The sequence below is a fragment of the Callorhinchus milii genome, unplaced genomic scaffold (assembly GCF_018977255.1).
Source record: "Callorhinchus milii isolate IMCB2004 unplaced genomic scaffold, IMCB_Cmil_1.0 Scaffold6, whole genome shotgun sequence".
Lineage (NCBI taxonomy): Eukaryota > Metazoa > Chordata > Chondrichthyes > Chimaeriformes > Callorhinchidae > Callorhinchus > Callorhinchus milii.
Window position 1 is genome coordinate 2,552,246 of NW_024704747.1, and position 21,517 is coordinate 2,573,762.

The following is a 21,517-nucleotide window of genomic DNA, read 5'->3' on the forward strand; positions in this document are numbered from 1 at the left end:
GACTTGTTCTGAGTAGAGCATTCACATATTGGTCTCCTCGGTTGTTTACATAAGTGAAAAAATGTCAAATTTGTCCTTGTCTTTCTGGGTTTCTTCCTTTGCAAAATGTGCATGTGAGGAGCCCAAGTCTGTAATTGTATTTCCAGGATCACCTCAAGGACTTGCATTTGCGAGCGGGCTATCCTGAAAATCTAATCTTATTTTTGTCACAATTTCTCTCCTCCAGCTGTTGTAAGTTTCTGAAATGCTCTGAAATTGGTTATGTTTACAGGTCGCGCTCTGGGACCCTACCCTGTGTGAGGGGCGCTATATAATTGCAAGTTGTTGTCGTTTTGGTTCTAATCCAAGTTCTCCATTTGGAAATGTGACATTTCACAGAAAACTAATGTAAAATGCTTATATTTGAGGTAAAATCAACTCTCCAGACTGCCATGACCCTCTCCAACAGCAATTGACCATTTGATTGTCTTCGAAATGCTGCCTTTGTGGCACAAAACTGTCCAGAACTACTATATTGGAATTAGACAGGTGTCTTAAAGATTTGTTCAACTTGGTCTCTCTCAAGCTATCCCTAGGCAGCAAGCAAATCTCTGTGAATACAGCATCTGGTTTTGTTTCCATTTTGGGGAATGTTGTTAGCTTGGGAAGGAATGAAGGTAGGCTTTTAGTATTTGGCTGTTTTTCATTCTATAGATGGCAATTACTTCACACCATTTTTATTGATTTGAGCTAGACAAGTACGCACAATAATTGGAATTCTTTGCAGATCACTTCTGTTGAATGAGGTAGTGCATACTGTTTTCCAACAGGCCTCAAACAATGAGTAGCTTATTGTGATCGCAACAGCAAGAACTGTGGATTTGTTATGTCAATAGGATGCTTTTTGATTGTAAGAGTTATAATAATAATGATCCTTGCAATTGATATATCGCCTTATCACGTCTTTGAGCTGTCTCAAAGCGCTTCACAGAATATACTGTAAAGTGATTGATTGTATATTTTGTGGGCGAAACGCAGTAGTCAATTGCCTATAGCAGTGTCCCACATACACTCGTGTATTGAGTGAACAAATTATAATTACTTATTTTAAAAAAAAATTTAGGGGATTTTTACCCCCGGAAAAGCGATCTGTCAATCTACCTTAACCTTAATCTAACAACAAGTTATCTTCATTCTACTGCATTATCAGGCTCTGTGGTTGGAATAAAAAAGTACCTAATTTTTACAGTTCTTACTGTTTGGAGCAACATTCTACAAATAACTTCTAGTTTTGGATAAAGCCATCTTGGAGTCACCACAAGGGGAAGTATTCAAAAGGATAAGATAATCAAGGATAACTTGTGAATCTTTTTATACCAGTGCATTAAGCATTGTATCGAATGTGCCAATGATCAAATAAATTGGTAATTTGTTTCACGAATGTTGTGGGAGCTTAACTGCACATTGGTTGCCACATTTCCGTACACCTACACAGTCACCACCCTTCACTGCGATTATCTGTGAAGCAGTTTGAGACATTTGATACAACACCAAAAATCTTAAAACGCTATTACTTGCAGAAGAGTATATAATTAGAGAGACCTAACCAGCAAGTCACATTATTCTTGGATGAAACCTTCATGCCTTTGATGAGTACATAAGAAAGAAGTAGAGGAAAGGTGGTGGTAGCAGTTTGCAAAAAAACAGTACAAGGTAATATTTGCCAATTGCTGTTGCATGACAACTCGAGGTGAAAACTAGAAAAGAAGTTGTTTGGACCAGTTCGAAAGGTTGTGAGCTATTGTGATTTGATAATCCTGAGAGATTTAATTCCCACAGTTAGTGGGTAGAGCTGGAACAACCATAGAGGGATTAAATTACATAGCATAAATCACAGGTTGACTTGCCGTAGACGAATGTGAAACAGTGGATTAAGGCAACTACCACATTAGATTTAGTATTCTGCAGTTCGCTAGTAATGCAGTAATTAACAACCTGAAAATAGATGAGAATTATGGTCCTGTGACTACATTTCATAAGAATTGTTAAGGTGAAAAATAGTAATATGGATGTTCAGCGCTCTTAAGAATGTCAATATTGGTCTGTGAGAAGTTCTAGGGAGGATTGAATGGGATGCAGAACTGGAAGGGAAGAACAATGTTTCTTTTTTAAAAGACTATTAACGGATACAGACAGGAAGGATATTCCTTTGGGATAAACATCAAAACGGAGTACACTGTGGCTGAAATAAGGCGGGCAAAAATAACTTAAAGGTTAAGATCTATTTTAGGGTGCTAGGAAACTGACAATAGCAAGGAATGGGAGCAATGTACAAGTCAGTTGGAGATAGCTTGTATCATTAATGAAAATAACACTATATACAACAGCATGATGGACCAGAAGACTTCTTTGCTAGGTTAGGACTAGACTTGAACTTTTTGAGAGGCATTGGGTGCAAATATAGAGAATCAGTAAACACAAATGTGTCAATTTAATTATTCAAATCAGTATTTTAGAATTGAAGATTTGGACCCAGACTCAAATTGTCTTGAATCTGTCGTATTTGGAGAGGTTTCTATAAATAAGCTGTTCATTTGGTTTAGGTGTCCTGTGGAAAACACTGAAAAACATGGAAAAATGGTTCACTTTGATTGTGGAGAGGTACAATATCAATGTGAAGTGATACAAGTGATTCAGGGAAGCCACACGGGTAATAGTGTGGTATATGTATTTGTTTCACTGGCGTAGTTAACTGTGCACTTCTGAGGTGCGAATGGCTTACTGTTGCTCTTAAAGTACCATGGACACTTTATTTTATTTTGTGTATAACCTATTTACTGATGTATGTGATCAAGCATTGATTGTCACTGAGACGGCATAAAATACCGCAGGAAGGGTATTCCATTTTTTCTGATGATCTAATTCTTAACAGTTGGGCCTTCAGCCACTCTGCCTCCACCCTTTGGATCCCCATCCCACATTCCCTTTGTGTTGCTTCCCTCCCTTTCCTCCTTCAAGGCATGTCTCAAGACCTTCCTCTTCGACAGCGCCTTCATCCACCCTCCCTGCCCTCTACCCCCCCTGATCCCAACCCCCAGCTCGGGTCCAAATCCCTGACCATCCAGCGCCTTGGGGCTTCCTCCTGACGAGAAAGGCACTATACAAATGTAATTTTGTACTGTATCATGATGAGCACAATTTTCCATATTTAAAAAAAGCAGCCCTGAACCAATAACCTGAAAACTGTACGCAGCTGCAAAATGATCCCATTTCCGCATTCGTTGGGTTCTTCTTTCTAAAAATGAGCATGAGAGGTTGTGGAACCTACTAGAAGTGACTGCTCCCCATTTTCTGAGCTGCTTGTAACATTTTCCTTCTGAGAGATTTTCAAACCAACACATAATAATATTGCCAATCTTCATCAAGAAATCTGTGAGTGTTAACAATTTTGTGAGAAGTTTTGACTCATTTACCAATAGTTTTGCTTTGTTTTTAATGGAGAGGGCAATTATTAAACATCTGAAAGAGCAATGATCTAGCCCCAGAAACGCCCGTTAGATGTTTGAAAAAGTGATTGTGTGTTTAAAAAGTTGTAAACAATTTAGAGGACGTGACTGCTTTTGTGCCCAACGGACAAGTCTACACATAAATAGATGGAATGAGAAAGCTTGTCATTTAGAATCTGTTGCTTTTAGCATTTCAGTTGGGTTGACTGACTGATTTTCCTGTGTGCTGCGTTGTTACATTTTATAACCATGAAGGGGTAATAGACAGGATTTGTGTTGTACTTTTTATTCCTATGAACTGTGACAATTATTTTACGGAAACCCAAATTTCAACCAATTTTTACAATGGATTTGGAATTCATTGCAATTAGATTTTTTTGATAATAATAATACTTGCGTTAGACATAGCATCTTATCGTTGAGACGTCTCAAAGCCCTTCACAGAATATACTGTAAAATTAATTGACTGTATATTGTAGGCAAAACACAGCAGCCAATTAAAACAAATGTTTTGTTGAAAGAATATAAAGGATTTGTATCACATTTTCAATGTATTTCTTGTACAGACCCCGTGTGGACAGTAATGACATCGCGCTTCCGATTGCCAGCTGGCAGGACCTACAATGTACGAGCATCAGAATTGGCAAGAGATAGACAACACACAGACGTGGTGTGCAACGTACTTCTCCTGGATAACACTGTTCAAGCCTTCAAGGTTACTGTAAGTGAACAGCAGTGATATTTGAATAACTCACTTGTTCATTGTGAACTCATTTATATTTGGTTCTATTCAATGGTAATACAATACAAAATTACTTTTCTATTGCGCCTTTCACGTTGGGAGGACATCCCAAGGTGCTGGGCAGACAGGGATTTGCATCCAAGCGGGGGGATTGGGGCAAGGGAAAAGGGAGGGGTACGAGGGTAGCTGAAGGCTCGGTCGAAGAGGAGGTTCTTGACACATAGCTTGAAGGAGGAAAGGGAGGGAATGATGTGAAGGGAATGTGGGATGGAGTTCCAAAGGGTGGGAGCCGAGAGGCTGAAGGCCTGACCACCAATGGGGGCGTGGGCCGGGCAAGATTCATGGACCAGGCCCCACCCTCTCCCCCCCCCCCCCCCCCCGATCCCGACCCCCAGCGTTGGTCCGAAACACTGACTGTCCAGTGCCTTGTATTGTCCTCCCGACGTGAAAGGCGCTATGCAAATGTAATTTTGTTGTTGAGCGGTGAGAGCAGATATGTTGATAAGGGATTAGCAGGTCAATGCAAGAAAGCGAAGAATTTTGAAAACTAGGACTATAATCCAGCCTTGTCATTACATTTTATACAGTGTAAAATCTAACTTTGTAACATATAAAGCAGATATAGTCTCTGTGGCAGAAAAATGAATAACACATCCACAGTTCCTGTTATTTTTCGTCTTGCCATCCACCAATTGTAATAATTAATGAATAACTGGACTTGATGCAACCCTTTATTGAAATATTTTGAAAAAAATTGTTTTTCTTGAGTTGTCGTTAAATGTTCTTTCTAGAAAGGTGAGGATTGAAACTGAGGCTGGTCCTAATTGGTTGGTGATAAGCAGCATTGGTGGAGGGCATTGAGAAGCTTTTGAAAAGTTGCATTATGCCTCCTCTTCCCATGTATTTGGAGGGTAAAATCAACATGGTGTGTAACTATTGAGCCATAGAGATGTCAAGGCCAGGAAGCCCTGAGTTTGATCGTACTTCATCATTGCTGAGTTGATTGGGAGGAATACAACAAGAAATTACATTTGTTTAGCGCCTTTCACATCAGAAGGACATCCCAATACACAACTGCTCTTGGTATTCCTCAACAAAGAGGGGCGAAACCATTTACGGGTTGGGCTATTAACTGCATACGCAAAACGGACCATATGGACCCACAGTTACATTACTAACCTCTTTCTTTGCTATTAATTACTTTAAGTCTGCACTCTCCAGTTACTGTCTCACCTACCAGTGGAAATAATTTCTTCCTATGTCAGTTATCAAAACCTCTCAGATTTTTTAAAAAAAACTTCCAATGGCAATAATTTGCACTTCCAACTTGGGAGAACATGTAAAAGCACTTTATAAACACCCCGTGGGAGGGAGATGGTAGGGGTGGGCTTGGGGGGTGGGGTGAGATGCTGAAGGTCAGTCAATTAATTGAATCTTTAGACGAGATTTGAAAGCTCGATTTTTATGGTGAGCAGTATGAATTTTGCGAGCTGAATATCTTTTGACATGGGATAGTGGGCAAATGTCCAGTACATTTTGGATAGTTTACGAGGAATCTGTTTCTCTCAGACTCCTAGTTGTTGAACACATAACTTGCGTTTGTTTTTAATAAATGTTGGGTCCCTGCTGAGGGGAGATTTTGAATACAATTGGGTGGGGTATGTGTAACGTGGGCTGAGTTATACTTCCTTTGTGGCCTTGAAGCAGAGGACTTGTTCCATACAGTGTAACAGCATTTTGTTGTGGCAAGCTATTTTTTCAGTTACTCGAGTATTATTGAGCCATGTTTTTAAGCAATGAAATATCTAGAGTTGCTTAACATCAGTTTTTTTTATGAAAAAATACCATCCACCAAAACGACAGTACCTTCTGTGAAACAACGAGCCCATTTCTATTGCATGTTTTTCTTGCCATCAGGGCACTCTTTTTTTAAAAAAAAATCAAATGCTTACAATGAACTTTTTGTTTGAGCTGTTAAATCTAAGTATGAAACGAGAGTGCCGATCATGTCAGTAGGCTTGAAGGGTGAGTAAAGGAGCAGAATTTGCGTGCACAGTTGTTGCTGAATCAGCCCTGTGTTTATGACCATCTCCAATATCATACTTCGACTCCCTTGCAGTTAGACTTGGTAACTCCTTAAAGCCAGTATCGTAATTATTTGATCAGCACTTGCTAACTATATTGCAGTGTTGCAGTTACCACTTTGTGGTTGTCTATGTTCTAGCATGTACAGAAATGTCATGCAAATTAATCTAATACTTGTGATGTCAGCGGTGCTTCTGGTTGCAAATACAGTATAAATGGTTGTTTCCGGTGAAAAAGTTCACCATTGCTGTCCTGGATAAACCTTCCTAAACCCTTTTTCACTGAAACGACAACTGTAGCACTTACTACATGCAAACATGTACCACAATCCAAATTATTTTTGCATTTGTCATTTTGTGAAGGTCAGGTCAGACTTTTTTCCATTTTGTTTCCTCCTCACCCACCCCTGCTATCAGGTTTAGCTTACTTTTACTTTTTAAACTCTGCTTCCTTCAACCAAATGTCACTGTTTGGGCAATGGGAGACATGATCACACACAATCTACTAAGAACCAAAAGAACATGATGACATGATATGTTCTTTGATACCCAGTCAACATCAAACAGCTCCTGGTGAAATAGTTCAAATAGAAGAACAGGTTATTCTTTGTTGTACTGTGAGTGCACATAAATACAAAAGTACAGTATGCTGTTGACGTGCATGCATTGTGACAGAGTACGAGCAATGGTATCTTAGCAAAATATGGAGAATACATAAGTAGCCAAGTGCCATTACGCCCTGGAAAGATTAATGATGATGCAGTTGCATTCAGACAGAAATGCCAATTTAAGGATATTAGCATTTACAATGGTGGCATTACACACAACATTGTGGTCCTGTGAAAGCAACTACTTCCTTATCTTTACATTATTGGGTGTGAAGAAGTCTCAAAACAATTGCAAGTTGGTTTGTAGTTTAGAAAGCTAAATGGCAAGACTTCTTTGGTTATAATTCATGGTTTATACTATACAGTATATATTACCTGAAAGCTTCAACATAATAATAAGAGTCCTTCACAATATACAGAATATACTGCAAAATGAATTGACTATATATATTTTGTGGGCAAAACACGGCAACCAATTACACACAGAGGTGTCTCATGGATAGTTGTGGATCGAGTAACCAAATTATTTTTGAAGGGATTATTAGCTCCAGAAAAGCGATTCGCCAATCAACTGATATACTTGTGCTGTATGTTCTATTTTAATGTGCAGCTGTAAAGAATGAGCATTGGCCCATGGAATTTATGATTTGCATGCCAGAAATTCCTAAAAGTTCCTTTTTTGTAGTTTATGAAATGGTAGCATTAACTTCTGCTTCCTTTACTACTTGCTTATTTCATTTTTTTTGAAAAAACATAACTGACCAGTCTGCAAACATCAGTGCTTTTATCCTTCAATTTCAGATCTTCACATCTTCCTTCTAGTTTACTTCTGACCCTTTATGGGTTTTCCCAGCTCTTCCATTAGATATAAAAGAGTGTGGGGAGAGAGCAGGAAAGTAGGATTAGAGTAGATTGCTCCAAAGGGGAGTTAGCAGTGCAAAAGCCTGATGATTATCTATGAGTATCTTGAATGGATATTTTGTGTGTTAAATTGAAAGCAAGTATTTCTTTAGCGTCCCACGTTGCAGTCACCAACTTCCCAAGGAACGTGTAACGGGACCAGTGCCTTTTCACACATCATCACTTAGATTCATGCCAGTCTGCCATCTGGTTTTCTTTAATATTAAATCTCGCCCTGGTCTGCGCCCATGGAATGTTCAATCCCATCCTTATCTGTGCCCACGGTGTTACAGAAAATGTTCCATGGGCTTGCTGGACATCTATACCAACTGCTGCGACCCACAGTAAAACAATGAGCAATTTGAACACATCTGACCTATCTCTGAAGGACACTGAGGATTCTTGAATAACACAGGCCGACCGTATTATAATGTGCCATGATATAACCTGGATCAATTTATAGTAGTGATTGCACTGTGGCCATGCGATACTTTCCAGCTTGTTGCCCTTACCATGTAGGAAGTGACTTAATTGGTGTTTCCTGCATCAAATACAGGAAATGACATCACGGCAACCAGACAATGATGACGTGCAGGTATACAGACCCTTTTTAGTGGGACAACATGATCCTGGGTTTATTGCATTGAATTCATTACATCGAGGCTTGATGATGCAAACTCATTGCTTGTCGGCCTCCCCAACTCCTCCCTCCATAGGCTGTAGATCATCCAGAACTCTGCACCCCATGTCCTCTGGTGCACCAGGCTCTGTGACCCTATCAACCCCATCCTCGCCCAACTCCACTGGCTTCCCATCACACAGAGGATACAGTTCAAGATCCTGGTCCTCATCTCCATGGTCTTGCTCCCCTCTATCTCTGCGACCACCTAACCCCTCCTACCATCCTGCCTGCTTCACGTCCTCCACCTCTCACGCCCCACAGTTGGCAGGTGGGCCTGCTGCCACTCTGTCCCCACCCTCTGGATCTCCATTGTGTAGTCCCTCCACCTTTCCCCCTCCCTTGCCTCCTTGAAGGCCCATCTCAAGACCCATCTCAGGTCCCTTCTCTTCGACCGTGCTTTTGATCACCCTGCTTCCCCCACTGCCCTCCACCCTCTCCAATCCCGACCCCCAGCTCGGGTCCGAAACTCTGATTGTCCAGCTACTTGGGACATCCTACCGAAGTGAATGGCACTATACAAATGTAATTTTGTTGTTGTTGTTTATGGACTCAAGCTACTGCGTTATAACTGGATCAGTCTGTGCCTGCAATTTGCCTACAGAAATCTTAACTTGGGGCCAGACTCTGCCACTGTCAAGCGTTTATGGACACTACCCCGCGTGAAGGGTGCTATATAAATGCAATTTGTTGTTGTTGTTGACTTTCACATTGCAGTTGTAGTCCCCAACAATTCGGGTAAAGCATCGATGTTCAAAGATAATCTGACTTTTTATAACCCACTGTACATGTTCATCCGGGAAATCAGACCAATGGAAATGCTATTGATTTCTTTTTTTCAGTGTCTCTCTAAAATGGAAAGTTTTCCAATTTGGAAAAGGCTAAGATCTAAATTAGTCATTGGTAACTGTTGGTAACAACAATTATGACAAATTATGGTACACAAATATATAATTATATAAGTATAACTATATACTGATGCATTATCCTCCAGTAAATAGACTCATTGGTTTATCAAAGGTAAATTTAAAATAGTTTAAGAGAACATCTGCATGATAGCAAGCCTGTAGTTAGACAGTCTGTTGAATTTAAATTCTGTATTGCATTTAGAGGGATGAGCCTGCTACAGGCTGGTTTATGTTTATTATCCAATGGGAGGGTTGGGAAAAGCCACAAAGGATCAGAAATAAACTGGAGGGCAAAATTAAAGGTCTACCATTGAAGGATAAAAGCACTGATGTGGTTTGCAGACTGGTCAGTTATTTTTTTAAAAAAAAAACAACAAAATTACATTTGTATAGCACCTTTCACGTCGGGAAGAAGTCCCAAGGCGCTGGGCAGACAGAGTTACGGAACCGAGCTGAGGATCGGGGAGGGGGAGGGCAGGGGGGGAAGCAGGGAGATTGAAAGCATGGTCGAAGAGGAGGGTCTTGAGGTGGGTCTTGAAGGTGGCGAGGGAGGGGGTGAGACAGAGGGACTGCGGGATGGAGTTCTGGAGGGTGGGTGCAGAGAGGCGGAAGGTGGGGCGAGCAAGGCGGGGGACGGTTTCTGTGCTGTGGGCGGCACGGAAGCCCGATTGGAAGGGTTCGAGAAGGGAGTGGCGGGAGAGGAATGAGCGAAGCTGAGAAGCAACAACCCATTCCAGGACCTTGGAGAGGAAGGGGGCGTTGGAGATGGGGCAGTAGTTAGGGAGTAGAGAAGGGTCCAGGGAGGGATTTTTAAGGATAGGAGTGATGACAGTGGTTTTTAAAGGGGTGGGAACAGTACCAGAGGACAGGGAGAAGTTCACGATGTCAGTGAGTAGAGGGGCAAGGAGGTGGAGCTGGGAGGTAAGGAGCGGAGTAGGGATGGGGTTAAGGGAGCAGGTAGTGGGTTTCATACGGGTTATGGTGGGGGCATTGTGGGGGAGCAGCTTGGGTCAGTGGCGGCAGCCATAACGTCCACGCCGACACTAAAAGCAAGCGGTGGGGGTGGGGGGGGCGGGGGGCGGTCAGAGAGACTAAACAAACAAACAAACTGAAATATGCAAGTGGTGAAGGAAGCAAAATGAAGCTTGTAGAGGAACTGTATATTTCCTACATTTTTGATATTTTAGTTGGTTTGCTGGAAATTAAATAACTGAATGCAAGATTTGAAATGTTGAATGTATTAATAGAGACTTATGCCACGCTCATATTCTGATAAGTAAATGTAAACATTTTCCTTTGATTCTGATACTCTTATTTATAATTTGAAGTGTTGCCTGGATTTCAAGAGCTATGCAATATTTGTGTGTCTAATGAACATCTATTTCAATTTGATTTCAAACTGGACAAAATGATGCGTTAGTGTGTAAGTAGATTTTGTTTGTAATATGTTTGCTTCAATGGCCTTGGTTGAAACATCACTTTTTAAGAGTTTTTGAGTGAAGACTGAAGACTTACGTGAATATTACGCTTCTGGCATTTACAGTCTTAGATATTTCAGCTGTTCATTGGCTTATTACAATACAATGTATAGATCATATTTCCACACGATATGTTTGATAATCATGGGCACACCAAGATACTCATTCTCAGACTTGAACTCATCCTTGAGGATAAAGTCAAAATGATCGATTTGGGCATTGCAAAGCTATGTGAGTAGGCATGAATGAAAATCTACAGATTTTCTTCTAGATTTCTGTATAGAAAAGGCAAATGAATATTATGGTTCATAGGAAAGAATACAAATAGGATATACTTCACAGTAAATCATGTGAAGCGCTTTGAGACATCTCAGTGACTTGATGAGGCACTATATCAAATGCAAGGGTGATTATTCTTATTAAATAGAAAGCCCTTCAGGATGAAGTAGCTCCGTTTAACCAATTCATGTCAATCATTGTCTCTTCCTGAACTGCACAAACTCACTTACCTGTATGTAGACTTGAGGATCCAGTTTGGCAGAGGTAATAATTGAACAAGCCTTGTATTTATAATAATAAATCTTTGCATTTGACACAGCGCTTTTCACATCTTCTCGAAGTCTCAAAGCGCTTCACAGAATAGACTGTAAAGTGAATTGACCGTATATTTGTGGGCGAAACGCGGCAGCCAATTGCGCACAACAGTGTCCCACAAACAGTCGTAGATTGAAAATGACCAATTTATTATTGTTTTTTGGAGGGATTATTTAGACAACTAACTGATAACTAACTAATTTGATGTAGCCTCTCGAAGATTGATACATCTCCAAACATTTTGCAGGAAATTGCTATTCAGTATCGGACATTTTATTTGCAGGTAACCATCATAGCTATTTTGTACACAAAAACCCCACAAACAGCAACAGAGTCAATAACCAATTTATATGAAGGATCTTTGTTGATTACATATTGATTGATGCTCATTGACCTGGGCAGATGTGTTTTTCAGTCGTTTGTGTCAGTTAGTTGTCTATGTCAGTTTGTCTGTGTTAGAGTTAAAAGAATAAAATAAAATAATTGGTCACTCAATCCACGACTGTTTGTGGTACACTGCTGTGTGCAATCGGTTGCTGCGTTTCGCCCACAAAATATACAGTCAATTCACTTCGCAATATATTCTGTGAAGTGCTTTGAGACGTCTTGAATGTGATAAGGTGCTGTATCAAATGCAAGGATTATTATTATAATCCTACGCGGAGTCTTGTCAGAAAAAAGGATCCTTTCTCTCCTTTGTCTCTTATCTCCTGAGAAGTAGCAAGTATAGCCTTTCCAACTCTTATCACCTTGATGACTGACTTTGACCATTACAACTTGAAGTTGAAAAGAAAAAAGCAACCTGTGCTTCCCTTGACATCCTTTCAGGACCTCCGCTGCCATAGATTGAAACCATTCTGACAAATGTAGATGTTTGCCCTGTCATGATGACTGTCAAATTTTGACATCTCTTCACTGGATTACACGTCTCTTATTCTGCAATGTGGTTCTTCACATATAAGACAGATGCCCTTGTGCTACAGCCAATTTAACTCCAGCCACCAGACATCTGTTTTGAACTAACTGCAAATTGTAACATTAACGTTGCTTCGAGCTTTCTCATCTGTTGGACTGAGCTGAGGGTTTTAATCATCGTTCGTTCAAATGGTATATCAAGGAATACTTAAGATGTGGCTGTGTTCTTCCAATTACTTTATCTCGAGCAGTCTATAGAAATAAAATTTCTGTGGTTCACCCACATCCAAAGCTCAAGTCTCAAATGAGCTTCTTGTATGTGTGCAATGTTAAAAACATGTTTGTGCATTCGTTACCCTTCTCCAACACCCTTCAGATCCATAAGGAAGATGCAGTAAGGAGCAACTAATCAGTGAACCAAGTTTTACAAGCCTATGTTTTTCCTCTAGTATATATTAGCAGACCTGATTTCTGAGTCCGATGTTGTTTTGGTTTAGAAATGGCGTACGTTTTGAGGATGGAACAGGACATTGAGTTTATAATAGAGTCCAAACTTTGCCAGGAAGTATTTTTAGAGAGGTGGGAAGAGAATTCTTGTTGACGTGGAATTCTTGTTCCCCAATCTAAATTGAGTGCTGGCAAAATGAACTCTGTTTCTTACTCCTCTGGGAGATTATATCAAATGCTTGGATGGGTTGCATCTTAGAGTTGCTGTTATATTAACATTAAAGTACAGTAGCTTTTGGAGAAACACAAGTGTTTTTGCTGCATGTGGTTCATAAACATTCAGAACATTGGAAACCATTGGGCAAGAATAGAAGGTTATTTCTGATTAGAATCTGGAAACTTTTATCAGCTTGTATACAACAGATATCATCTTACATTTAAGACTGACCTTTATCATTTTCTCTGCACTTTACAAATGGCTGTGCTTTGTACCCTATACACATTTTGTTTTTTGGGGGAGGGGTGTAAGCAATAAAAGGAATCCCAGGATTCATGTGTGTCATAAGTGACCAAAAAGAAGGAATTGTGAGCACTATGGATGTGTTTATGGGATAGAAAAGGCTGAGTGTTTGAACATTCTAATCAAGACAGCAAATAGTCTGAAATCCTCCATCATGAGACTGTCAAAAGGTCAAATAAGCTCAAATCATTTCGGATAAAAATAAAAAGCAGAACAGGGTGACTGAATCAAGGCTGTCTGGTGTCTTGGGTTTGCGGAAATTAAGTTGACGTGGCGAAAAAGGAGTCCGAAAATTCATCTAACACCTGGACGGTTAGCCACCCGTAACACTAGGCGCCCATAACAAATATCTTAAAGGAAGAAGACCAAGATCGAGACAACCATCAACATATTGACTGATGCTCACAAAACAACAATCCTGGTCCCAGTCAGTCAGTTGGTTCTTCGTCCACCTCTTCGCCACAACATTAGCCCGGTCAACTTTACTTATTGTGAATTGTACTGAATATAAGCATTACTTTTGATAGAGTAACTGATTATAATATGCATACCTATAGATACAGATAAACTAGCTATGGATTGCCAGTGTTTGTTTTTGGAGATTTTCAGAATCGCCAGATATCAGTTCAATAATGCCAAATAGCGGCAATTTTACAGATTTTTGGTCAATTAATTTTACTGCTCGATTTAACGTCACATCTTTCAAAAGGTGATTTAATTTTTTGTAAATACTGTAAACTCCTGATAACTCGACCCTGGCTTAACTTGTCACTGCTACTTAAGTCATCACGCTGTCAATATCCCGGCTGCATTTACTTATGTATTTGCACATAAGCCTAACTCGCAACTCGTGATGATAACTTGTGACTGAGCCCTTTTCCCTTGGAGAGATGAGCTATCAGGAGTTTCCTGAACAACAACAAATTACATTTGTATAGCGCCTTTCACATCAGGAGGACATCCTAAGGCAAGGATGGTAGCAACACATTTGTTATCGCTACCATCGTGCACATGGATTTTTCCGCATTAACTGGTAGATACTTCATTGGACGTGTTAGCTTGAGGCAGCCAATGTGCTTTGAGAATATAAGATAGCATCCATTGAACAACATTTGACGCAGTGTCAATTTCCCAGCGCATTGTTAAGCCTGAATATTTTAATCTATTCCCAAAGTCCTTAAATTTTCAACTGATATTTTTTTCAGACTGGTGACAAATTTGGGCATTGAGGCCCTGAAGGAATTCTGTTAATGTCCAGAGGAAAATACTGTTCTTGAAGCCATGCGACTTATTGAGGGAAATTTAACTGAGTGCTGTGGTTCTTTCTTGCCTTCGGGTTAAACGTGTGGCCAAAGAGCAGTGATCTGACCAGACAGATGTAAGAGCATGTGTCGGCGCGTTTCTGAACATTCCTTTTTGACGTTCAATCGCATTAACGGTTATTTTTAAAGATGCATTTTGGTTTTACTCTGCCAACCATCTCACTCGAACACTTTTAAATATAATCTTCACAAAGGTAAAGCGTTGTATTTCATGCTGCATTTTTGGTAACAGTCCTCGCAATTATCTTATCTGGTACTTGCGTTGTCAAATTTTGCGCATTATCCAACATTTCCACATTGAGTGAACTGGCATTTGCAATCTAATAAAGTCAGAATCTCTTTAGCAGTGTTGTGTTTGCTACTTGTGTGGCTGTGTAATCAGAGTATGACCTGTGCATCACTTAAACACTTCTGTTATATAATTGAGGGAATACTTGAGTGCGGACCTAGTTTGCAATCTGCTCCAGCTCTAATCCATACATTTAATATAGCGCCTTATCGCGTCTTCGAGCCGTCTTAAAGGGCTTCGCAGAATATACTGTAAAGTGAATTCACTGTATATTTGGTGGGTGAAGTGTTAAAGTCATTTATTTAACAATGCCTTTGGTAAACATATTCCAAGTTTTTTTTCTTCTCCCACCCTGCTCAATGATCCTATAGTCTTTGTGAAGGATTTCTTTGTGTGAAAGGTGCTATTCAAATATAAGTTAATTGGAGGATAAAATTGACATTTGTTCAATTTATCAGTCTGTTTTGTGTATTCTTCTTTCAGTTGGGTTTCATAAAGGGGCATTTCTTAAACAGGAATCGTTAAGGAAATCTGGGGCTTTTTCCATTGACCTACACAAATTCTTCTCCCCCCCCCCCCCTCCACACCAATCAGTTTTCGAGCTTTACCCTCTAATACCACAAACAATTACAAGAAGATTAGAGATGGCCAAGTATATTTAATGGTCACGGCACCTCCCCCCCCCCCCCCCCCCCACATACAATCCTGATATGAATTTTTTTTTTGACACTTGTAAAGTTATTTTTTTAATAACTGGAATATTTTCTCTGCAACGGCTGTATACTCTGTTGGTGGTAACGTCTTGTTCTCTCTTCCCCGCGCGCCCCCCCCCCCCCCCCCCCCCCAATGCATCAGCTGGCACAAGATGATGATCTCCAAGTTCCTTATGAAGCCCCCACTAATGTACCCATGTCTTTTGTCGTACAATGGCTGCCTGTTGAATTGGCCAAAATTGTCACGTATCAGATTTATTTCATATTGCAGGAACATTCTTCCTTCCTCTTCCCCCTCCTCTTCTCTTACATTAAGTGTTGCCAGCAGTATTCTTTTAAACTTTTATAGTAATAATAATAATACTTGCATTAGATGTAGCACTTTATCACGTGGTCGATGTCTCAAATGGCTTCACGGGATTTGGGCCTGATTCCGTCCTGTACACTCTTACGTAAATCTATATATGTTGACGCGGTAAGCCATATATTTCTATAATTTATGCAAATAAGTAGCTAGATAACATCCAACAGATAATTGAACACTCGGTGTGAATCAGTGACTCGGTTTTCAGGCCTCCTAACATGTTCACTTTCAGCCGCCAGCTGTGTCATGCTGTGAGCTATTGTCGAGAAAATGTGATAAAATGACGATGTAGTAGGTGTTGATCAGTAGCATCAGTTCATTTGAAACCAAGAAAAGAAAAATCAAACAACATTCCTGAAAACAAGATAACCCCATGTGCAATTGAGGATTGGGGGGGATGAAAGAACTGGAAGTTCTCTTGCGAATGTTGATCATTTTTTCTCCTCCCACCTGTCAGGCTAGTGAGTTCTGCTCAGCAAGCCCATTGATGTTTTTTTTTGCAATTGAATCAATGGGTTCATCTCTTTTCATTTGGTACAGTAAACCTCACATAAGTGGTATCAATTGTGACCATACATTTAATATGACTTCTGCACAGTATAAGTTATGTTAAACTTGCATAAATCATACGAACGTCAACGGGACTTGGGCAGATGTACGACTTAAGCAATTAGGGGCAAATCCCGCCTAAAGACCTTCCTTTTTGATCGTGCTTACGGTCATCTCCCCCCTCCCTCTTCCCCCTAGTTCGTTGTCAGACACCGCCACTGTGAAGCGCTCCGGGACGCTACCCCGCATGAAGGGTGCTATATAAATACACGTTGTTATACAATTTATATAGATCAGACTTGTGTGAATTTTACTGTACAAAATTCAATTTTAAATATACAGAATGCATCATGTTAGTCATTTATTCTGACCTTTCTTTTCTTTGAACTACCACCCCCTCTGTCAGCTGACCTCCTTTCAGTGTCGCAATCGGTGAAGCATTTTCTTATGTAGCTCTCGTATTATATGGCTTGCTGGGGTATTGTCAGCTATTTCATATTTTCACACCCTGCGGGTTAATTGTTGTTTTTCTGCTCAAGATTGTGGTAATACACAATTTTTCATTTTTAACACATAAGCGATAAGATTTGGACCACCTGTTCAAGTTATAATAATAAAAATTATTTGGGGATTTGGCCTACAAAATGTACAGTCAATTCACTTGACAGTATATTGTGGGAAGCGCCTTGAGACGTCTCAAAGACTTGATAAGGTGCTATGTCAAATGCAAAGGTTATTATTATCAGCCAGGACACCGGGAGAATCCTCCTCATTTTGATTACTACCATTGAATCTTTAATGACCATCTGAACAGATAGAATCAGTTAACATTTCGCTGAAGGATGGCACCTCCAACAGTGCAACACCCCAACCCCACCCCACCCCCCAGCACTGCATTACAGTGTCAGAATAGACTATGAGTTTCAAATCCCAATGTAGCTCTTGAATCCATAACCTTCTGACTCAGAGGCAAGGTTGAGCCTGCCACCTCACATTTAAATCGAGTTCAGAGGAGTTTATTAGCCTGGTGATTTGCTGGATATTTGTTCAGATACATAATAAAATTGGTGTTTAGAAAAATTAAATGAAAAGAAACCAACAGCTGGCTGGGAACCTTAGGTGGGAGGTGGGGAGAGAAAGGTGACCAAAAATGCTGTTGAAAAGATGGGTCTTATGCGAGGCTTTATTTATTACTCAATAATAAAGCCACGCTGGAAAAGTCATGCTCCTTCTTGTGCACAGTTATGTGAAATGCACACTTGTTTTTACCATTCAATTTTAAGCATGAGTCTTTTGATCCAGCAGTGGAGTTAGACAATGAAATGAAGCTGTTGGGAAACAGAAGCTGTCGTATTGAATAACACAGGATATTTACTCTTTCAACAACTTCCTGTTTTAAGCAGTGATTGTTTGAGTTTGCACTAGGGAAGTGTTTACTGAATGACTGTTACTGATGAGCTCAGTACCTTTAAAACCAGGGTGTGCTGTTTCTGAAAGCTTCAGGAGTTTAGCCAGTGAATGGTTTAGTCATGCAAGCCAGGAAGGTCCCACATGTGATTCCCATTCTGTGCTGAATTGGCTAATCTTAGCAATGACATTGATTGAGGCCCTATAATTGTCGTGAAGCCACCCAGGTTCAAGAGAGGGAAAATTCCACCATGTGGACATTCGGTGAGGGCGCATCTGTGTTGAATAGCCTGCAGACGCTCAATGTTGAGGTTCGCTCATGAACAATAGCTCATCACGTCAGTTACTGGGCCATGTAAAGCGTCTTGTAGTCCCTGTAAACTAACCCCTGTAGAAGGAAAAACCTTTAAAACTAATGCATAAATTTGACTAAATGTACTTAAAAAAATCTAAATTATATGCATTAACATTGATTTCTGCTAACTTCTAGCTATCTTATCAAGATTTCAGAAGATTTGTGCCACTGTTTTCTATCTCTTCAAAATCGTTAACCGTTTTTAGACCCACATTAATTTCCTGGAAAATGGTTGTGTGTTTTTCCCTGCAAGAGATTGTAGACTTTTATAAGAGACTGAGCACAATCTTCCTGACAAGTAGACTACAAGGTGGGGAATAAAATTTTCCCGATGAGCAGTCATTTTCTGAGTTGTCTCATCTGAATCGTCATTAACGGACCACTCAGAAATCTCTCTGTGTTAGGATTCAATTTGCATTTTGAATGCCTGGTTTTTTGAAGAAACTTCTTGCTCTCAAAATGTGGGTCAGCTGCTGCTTTTCTTCTACACTAATGTGTATAAAAATACACCACTAGTAAAAATGGCTTGAAAACAGTAATGAGAGTGGTGACATTTGTGGATGGATTAACAACTGAAGTCTGTACGTTATTACAATCTTCCAACCAGAAGGCAGTTCGCTTCCAGGAGCGTTCTTTACTCCAGTCTGTTTTCCTGGTTGGGTGAGTGGGTGTATCCGTTGCTCTTATGACCCATGGATGGAACATCCATAGTTTAATGAGGTTGCTAGCATAGCACAGCCACGGTGAACTGAATAGATTCTTTCTATACTAAAATCTATACGAAAAACAGAAATGCTGGAAATCACAGCAAGTCGATTTTCATCAGAGAAAGAAAGATTCGCTTAATGTTTCAGGCAAAACCTTTCAACAGATGAAATCTTACGTCCAAAATGTTAGCCTGTTTCCCTCCTCCAGATGCTAGTTGACCTGCTGTGGATTTCCATTGTTTTTGATTTTATTTCAGATATCCAACATTTTTGATTTTATTTGTTCAATATGGTGGGAAGTTTGGAGCTCCAGGGGAGATGCATTTGAAAATTAATAAGTTAAGAATATAAAGTGAAGCCAGATGGAAGTTTTTTTAAAAAAAAACAAGTGTGATAGATGTATGGAATAATGTAAATGAAACAAAAAGAAATAAAGCATTTTTATGGATAAAATAAAAACGCCAAACTCCCCCAAAATAAAATGAAAAATTGTATTAAAAAATAATTTTACAGGGCTCTAGTCGTTGAGCCTAATATTATCAGGAGCCAGAGCTGTGAAGGGTTTTATAAATGAACTATGGAAGTTGTTGGAAAATAAAAGATTTCAAGATTATTAAACGGCATGACAAGTTAGGGATATTTCGCTGGAAATGAGACAGTGGTGCGTCCTGATAGAGATGTTTAAGTTTCCAGGTGATTCACCCCTTAGTCAGGATAATGTATTTTGCTTTAGAGCCTAGGGTCTTTGCAAGGTGCTGGTCAATGCAATACCATTGAACATGTAAACCCTGTGCAGATTGGAATGGCTGGTAAGAGTGCACTTGGAGAACCGGAACTAGGAAACTTTGCTTCTGTGCAGTTGGGTTACCAAATACATTCCAGTCTTCCCCCAAAGATCTGATTTATAGGAACCAGGCTTTCCAAATATCCTGGACCAGGTGACTATTTTGTGCATCTTGTTGCCTCCTAGAAGTCATAAATAGCACGGTCAGCTGCAGCAATTAACTTTGGGCACTGAACCGTGTCCCATTTTGAAAAATTAAAGGCTGCCAAATACTGTATAGAGCGGGACCCTGGGAGACTTGTTCAAGTCGCAACAAGACTCCTCAGACATCCAGAAGCAGCTGGTAACTGCAACAGGATTGCAGCCAGCTGGTCTCTGAATCACAAGACCAATGATAACAGCCATTTCATCTCCAGCGCTTGTCCTTTTACACTCCCATCACTATCTTTTGGCACACGGACTGCACGGATGCTATTAAATCTATCTCAGATGGAGCAGGTAATGAATATATTTTCAGAATCTAGTACACCAGGGCACTGACTGATGTTTAATGGTTCCAGCCGGCAATACCGTTTTGGACACAAGATGGGTCTCTCTGACACAAAGGCAACCCTTCTTTGCAGAAACCGCAGTTGTCAAACTCATGTACCAACTGGCTGGAATGACATCATTGATCCTTTGCAAGGATGCTATGTCGGCTGGGCTTCAGTGCAGACACCAAGCATTGTTGGTATCCCAGTATTTGTCAGAAGCATAGATTTGTGAATAGAAGTGGGCTCCCAGCAAGTGACAGCTGACATGGCATTGTCCTGGCTCTGCGCACAACACCAAGTCAATGAATAAATAGTCATGCAAAAAAGCAATTATCATTACGACAGCAATTTTCTGTTATCATAGTTGACAGAAAAGGGCTCCTGTACAGAAATCAAGAACGAAGCTCATTGACAGGAATTCCAGAGACCGAGATATTCAGACTCCTGGACTGTTTACTCTGGTTCTTTATACTTGATCATCTCTCGTCAATATCTGGCCACCCCCGGTTGAATATTCTACCTCCACTGTCACCTTGGTGACTTTCAGGTTGCACTGTGTTGTAAAGTGAAGAATCCATTTGCAGGATAGCTTACACCAATTATTTTGAGCAGAAGTTTATAGCGTCTCTTAATTTTTGTGTTCCAGAAACACGATCAGGGACAGGTCCTACTGGATTTAGTCTTCAGACACCTAGATCTGACTGAACGTGACTACTTCGGTTTACAACTGGCAGATGATTCTACAGACAGCCCAGTAAGTATCGCTTTTGGTGTTCTTCTTTTCAAGAGAGTGGAGTGGTGGGGGGAATCAGAGTGTAAATGATTAGAAAAATAAAGTGGAAAATATTGCATTCTTTCATGTGGATTTTCAGCCTAAAGTGAATGTAAATGTTTGTGGTTTAACAGTAACCATTCCAAGATGAAAGGTTTCATAAAAAATAACAGACCCGATTAAGTTTTCAAACTTCAAACATTCTGCTCCATTAACGCAACAGCGATCCCTTCTTGCCAACACATGTTATCCAGACTGTAGACTTCCCATGTAAGAGCGGTTTTCTAAATAGGAGGGCAATTATCTAATACCTGTGTGTATGAATATTATGTCGTCATAGTTGGTAGAACCTTGTCTGGATT

The 21,517-nt window shown here is 40.2% G+C and overlaps 1 protein-coding gene across 3 annotated transcripts in view; it reads left to right on the plus strand.

Moving 5' to 3' along the window:
* ptpn4a (protein tyrosine phosphatase non-receptor type 4a) overlaps window positions 1–21,517 on the plus strand; it is a 115,534-nt gene that overhangs the window by 34,722 nt on the left and 59,295 nt on the right. For all 3 annotated transcript variants that reach the window (XM_042336022.1, XM_042336024.1, XM_042336023.1), the window contains exons 2-3: window positions 4,052–4,206; window positions 21,030–21,137. In XM_042336022.1, coding sequence (XP_042191956.1) covers window positions 4,069–4,206; window positions 21,030–21,137 — 246 coding nt within the window. In that variant the 5' untranslated portion in view covers window positions 4,052–4,068. The remainder of the gene's footprint in view (window positions 1–4,051; window positions 4,207–21,029; window positions 21,138–21,517) is intronic.